Raw genomic sequence first — 5,546 nt, forward strand, 5'->3', positions numbered from 1 at the left:
AATTGTGTGAGTCCCAAATCCTGACGTGAGGCTTAACCATGTTACCAAGGATGAGGAGGTGTAGCTATGAAGGGAGACCTGAGTAGTCAGTTTATTTTCACTAAAGGTGAGAAGTTTAAGGGATCACCTTATAGAGGATATGGGGAGTGATCTTATATAAATATAACAGTGCAGACTTGATGGGACAAATGACCAGTTTCTGTGCTGCAACATGTTTCAAAGGAACATGATTGATTTGTGTGCCTTTTCTTTGTTCTCACACAACAGAATAATTTGCCAAACATGAGAGTGGCTTTCTTTTAATGACAACACAGTGATTAAACAACTGCTCTGATGTGTATCTAAAAGTTTATTCAGTGAGTGAGTTCCTGAGCAATATACAGTAGTCCTAGGTTTGATCCCCGCCTGCACTGGGTTAGTTGATCTCTGTTAAACAGCACTGTGGGTACAACATTTGGTCTCAGTACCAGGATTTTGAAAGGTAAAACTGCTACGCAGTTGGCTGAAAAAACTAAAAGGTAGGAGAGAGATCGAGGGAACAGGATTGGAATACATAGCTCCAATGGGGAGCTAGCTCCAACAGAGAGGAGAGACCTAGGATTGAATGGGTTTTCTGTGTTTAATCATCCTTTTTTTTTACTTGCTGGAATTACATGTGGGTGTATATTGGTTGAGACCAGGATTGGGCTTGGCTGTGATGCCCTTTGCTTGCAGTCAAACAACCTGAAAATATTTACTGTCAAGGCTCACATATAACTACTGTAATTATTTGAAGTACTGGAGGGTGCCTGGCACTCGGAATCATGCCAGCGTAAAAAGAGAAAAACATCCTGTATAATATCAGGAGATCAAGGAATCTGGACATAGCCGGTAAGGGGGGAGAGGTGGAAATTTAGTAACACAGGTAGCAGATTTAGTAACATAGGTAGTAGCGGGCTTGTTATCATGCGTGTTAGCCTGGCTCAGTTTGTTGCACTTTCGCCTCTGAGTCAGAAGTTTGAGGAACGTTGGGACTAGGAACTCATGTAGTCCAGGATGACACTCCAGTGCAGTGCTGGGGTGGTATTGCATTGTCAGAAGTGTCATCCCTTCAGATGAGATGCTCAACCCATCATTGAATCTGCCTGCTCAGCTGGATGTTAAAGACCCCACGCAGTGGCCCACAAAATATACCGCCCGTTCACTTTACGGAATATTTCTGCAAAGCGTTTCGGGACGTCTCGAAGACGCGATGAGGCGCCAATATCAAACGCAAGGCTTATCATTGCCCCAAAGGAGAAGGGAGTTTCCCCTTCTCCCCCCCATCCCACTCGGTGTCCTGTGCAAGAGTCTCCCGAGCGCAACCGGCCATTCGTTTAACGGACTGTCCGCCGGGACGTTGCTGCCACGTGTGCCCACAACCGTAACGCAGTCATAAAATCCTTCAAAAGGCTTGGTGGTGGGGCGGGGGGAGAGGCGGGCGGGGGGAGTGGGGGGGGTCCTGGCCTCCTGTGCTGTGCACAGTGAGCTCTCCTGTGGCGCTGCGCCTGTGTAATGCGCCCCATTCATTCCACCCATTCATTCCGTCCTGGGCCCTGAGTGGGGGGGGGGGGGGGCGGAGGGGAGGGAGTTGGGAGGTGGGGGGGGGGGAGTGAGGGAGGGGGGTAGGGAGGAGTGGGGAGGGAGGGTGGGGTGGAGTGAGGGAGTGGGGGGGGAGGGTGGGGGGGAGTGAGGGAGGGGGGGAGGAGGGGGCTGGGAGGGAGGGAGTGGGGGGGAGGGAGTGGGGGGGGAGGGAGTGGGGGGCGAGGGAGTGGGGAGGGGGGGAGGGAGTGGAGGTGGGGGGAGGGGGGGAGGGAGTGGAGGTGGGGGGAGGGGGGAGGGAGTGGGGGGGAGGGAGGGGGGGGGAGGGAGTGGGGGGAGGGAGTGGAGGTGGGGGAGGGAGGGAGTGGAGGGGGGGAGGGTGGGGGGGGGGGGGGGGGGGGGGGGGGAGGGGGGAGGGAGTGGGGGGGGGGGGGGGAGGGAGTGGGGGGAGGGAGTGGGGAGGGGGGGAGGGAGGAGGAGCCCGGGAGGGAGTGGGGGGAGGGTGGGGGGAGTGAGGGAGGGCGAGCTAGTGGGGGGCGAGGGAGTGGGGGGGGGAGGGAGTGGGGGAGGGGGGAGGGAGTGGAGGTGGGGGAGGGGGGAGGGAGTGGGGGGGAGGGAGTGGAGGTGGGGGGAGGGTGGTGGAGGGAGTGGGGGGGAGGGAGGAGGGGGAGGGAGTGGGGGGGGGGAGGGGATGGGGGGGGGGAGGGAGTGAGTGGGGGGGAGGGAGGAGGGGGGAGGGAGTGGAGGTGGGGGGAGGGGGGAGGGAGTGGGGGGGAGGGAGTGGAGGTGGGGGGAGGGAGTGGGGGAGGCCCCGCCCCGTATGCAAATGAGCCGGCGGCGCGGGGGCCAATGGGGAGGCGCGGGCGGCCCGGGGGCGGGGCTGTCGGGGCGGCTACATTAACGTGTGTGTGTGTGTGAGTACATTCCAGTGCGGAAGCGCTGCCCCGGACAGCGCTCACAGTGCAGCGCCGCCACAGAGACAGAGAGGGGGAGAGGGGGAGAGGGGGACCCACTGCAGCTCCACACAGCGACTCCGCTCACAGCATTCACACCGCCCTTCTCGTTTCTTTTCTGCTCTTCCCCCCAAAAAAACAATCAGCCACAGCCCACCTACCTCTCTTCTTTTTTTTTTTGACCATCCACCCACCCATCTATCCATCCCATCCATCCCATCCAGCTTCGCGGAGGGCCAACTGCAAGCGAGGAGGTGCTGAGAGAGAGAGAGAGGGAGGGAGGGAGGGAGAGAGAAAGAGGGAGAGGGAGAGAAAGAAAGAGAGAGGAGGGGAGAGAGTGCAACAATGCAAACATTTCTCTCGGTGCTCACCTTCCTCCAGGTGTCCGGGGCAGAGCGATCGGAGAGATAAAAGAGACACAGACAGAACGAGAGAGAGAGAGAGAGAGAGGGAGGGAGAGAGAGAGGGAGAAGAGAGAGAGAGTGGGACACACAGTGGAAACGATGTTTTGTTGATGCATTCGTTCTGCTGCTCTCGATTCTGATTCACTGGGAGAGAAAGAAAAGTGGGGGCTTTGCTTTGCGATCTGGACTGGGGGGGTGGTGGGTGGGTGGGTGGGTGGGGGTTCAGGGGGGAAATAGTCGTTCCCCCCCCCCACATAAAAGAAGAAGACCGGTTGTCAGGACTTTTGGACGGGTTGGCAGCTCAGATCTGATGCGTTTTGAGTCGGTGTGTGTGGCGCTGGATGTGCTCCTCCCAAACCCCGAGTGGTTCCCTGTGTGGCTGTGACGGGCTGTCAGTGACAGGGCTGATGGACGCTTGAAAGGAAATCAATCAATATCTGGTGTTGTGTGTGAGTGTGTGTGAGTGAGTGAGTGTGTGTGTGAGTGAGTGTGAGAGCGAGTGTGTGCGGCGCCGTCTCTCTTGAATCATCTGTGGGGCTGTTTGTGGTCGAGCGATCCGAAGCTATTCGGTGACGGGATCATTCATTTGGTTGGTTTACATTGTGCTCAAGACCCCGAAGCCTCTTATATATATATATATCTAATACATATATATATATAGAGAGGAGAGAGAGAGAGAGTGACGAGACAGAAGGCGCTGTTGATGATACGTATTGTCTGGAACTGGTTTCTGTGATTTTTTTTTCCAGGGATTTTCAGTGCTGATCCGCTGAAATCCCAAACAGACACAGACACACAGACACACACACACACACCGCCAGGACACCAAAGTTTGGAGACTCAAATCCGTCGCCTTTGCAGTTATCCGAACCGAGGAGTAGTAGTGGTAGTAGTAGTTTTTTTTTTTTTGCATTTCATTTCATTTTTGCATTTTTGCTTTCCACGTCTATTTTTTTTAAAAAAAAGAAGGGATATCTTGCGTTTTTGCTTTTAATTTTTATTTTTCCCCCTCTCCCACACCCCCACCCCCACCCCCCCCCCCCACACCCCCCGCCCACCCACCCACCCACCGCCGACGAACGAACGAACGAACAACAACAACAACAACGAAAACATACACATACATACATACATACATATACCCTGAAGTTTTATTCAAGTGGCAACGATGATCGGGGTTGGATGCGGGAGTGTGCTGCACTGGTTGCTGCTCCTGCTGATCGGGACTAACACTTGGAGAGGGGTCGCTGGTCAAGTTTGCCCGAACCACTGTACCTGCGCCGGGACGGCGGTGGATTGCCACGGACTGGGACTGCGCTCGGCTCCCAAAAGCGTCCCGAGGAACACCGAGAAGCTGTGAGTATCGCCTCCCGCCGATGGACGGGGGACTCCGGGTCCCTCGACCACCCCCACCCCCCCACCCCCTGTGTGTTGGAATTGCTGAGCGATCCGGTTGCTGGTGTTTTATTTTTTTTATTATTTTCTCCTTCTCCAAACCCTCCTCCTCTCCTCTCCCCCCGATCCGATCTGCTCTTCACACACCGACTTTACACGCAGTCGGTGCAGCGCTGAGAGCCGCTCCGGCTCTGCAGTGACTCCGCTCCGACTGTGCACCGACTCCGCTCCGCTCCGCTCCGGCTCTGCACTCGCTTTGACCGACAAGCGAACGGGTTCGTGACCGTTTTGGGCGATCGTTTCGGATCCTACACCCCCCCACCCCCCCCCCCCCCCCCACACACCTCCCCCTCCCCTCCCCTCCCTCCCCTCCCCGGGTGTGTACACCGAGCCCTCCGGGTCGCCTGAAGCCACAGGGATCTCACACACACCTGAGCCCGTGGGAGAGGGATCTGTGGGAATCCCAGAGTTGGAGGTGTAAAACCATCCGACCATGTGAACTCGGTGTCGGTGTTGGTGTCGGTGGGTGGTTGGAGGGGGGAAACCGGTAATAATTTAAGACGAGAAGGAAAATGCATCTGCAAAAAGCGGGTTTGCAATGTGCCAGGAATCCCGCATCGCATTCCCACCAAAGATCCCGCGATGGCGGTGATGGTGTTTCAAAGACCGCATTGAATCCGGAGTGGAAACACCTGGAGACGAACTCGCAGATCGCGGAACAGACACATTTAAACGCTGGAGTTTTTGGATGACTTTGAACTCTCGGCCCCGACTGTTCGCAGCTGCACCGGGAAGGGCTGTGTGCACAGAAAAGATTTATCACCATCTTTTGCATTTGTCTTCTCATCCTAAAATACAGGAAGAGGGGGGTGGGGGGTGGGTGTTGGGGGGTGGGGGTGACCCAGGCTGTGAGTGTGCACGTTGTTTTAAAGGTTTATTATTATTATTATTATTATTATTATTATTATTATTAAACTCCCTTCAGTCCCTCTCCTTCCGTACGAGCTTCCCCTTTGCTGACTGACTGCCCACCTGGAAGGATTTCAATCGCTGAAGCCCAGGAGAGAGGACATTTCTGCACAGCAAATAACTGCTAATGGGTCTTGACTTCTGGATTAGGAGAGGAGGGGGTTTGCGGGGGTTGGGGGGTGGGAAGAGATTGCTGATAATTTGGGATCATTCAATGCATATGTGAACATGTAGCGACTCCCCCCCCCACCCCCCACCACCTGAA

The 5,546-nt window shown here is 55.7% G+C and overlaps 1 protein-coding gene across 3 annotated transcripts in view; it reads left to right on the forward strand.

Moving 5' to 3' along the window:
• Nucleotides 1-4,020: 4,020 nt before the first annotated feature.
• slit2 (slit homolog 2 (Drosophila)) overlaps nt 4,021-5,546 on the forward strand; it is a 283,375-nt gene continuing 281,849 nt past the window's right edge. For all 3 annotated transcript variants that reach the window (XM_042340949.1, XM_042340952.1, XM_042340959.1), the window contains exon 1: nt 4,021-4,273. In XM_042340949.1, the coding sequence (XP_042196883.1) occupies nt 4,086-4,273 (188 nt within the window). In that variant the 5' untranslated portion in view covers nt 4,021-4,085. The remainder of the gene's footprint in view (nt 4,274-5,546) is intronic.

Source organism: Callorhinchus milii, unplaced genomic scaffold (genome assembly GCF_018977255.1).
Source record: "Callorhinchus milii isolate IMCB2004 unplaced genomic scaffold, IMCB_Cmil_1.0 Scaffold1, whole genome shotgun sequence".
Classification (NCBI taxonomy): Eukaryota; Metazoa; Chordata; class Chondrichthyes; order Chimaeriformes; family Callorhinchidae; genus Callorhinchus; species Callorhinchus milii.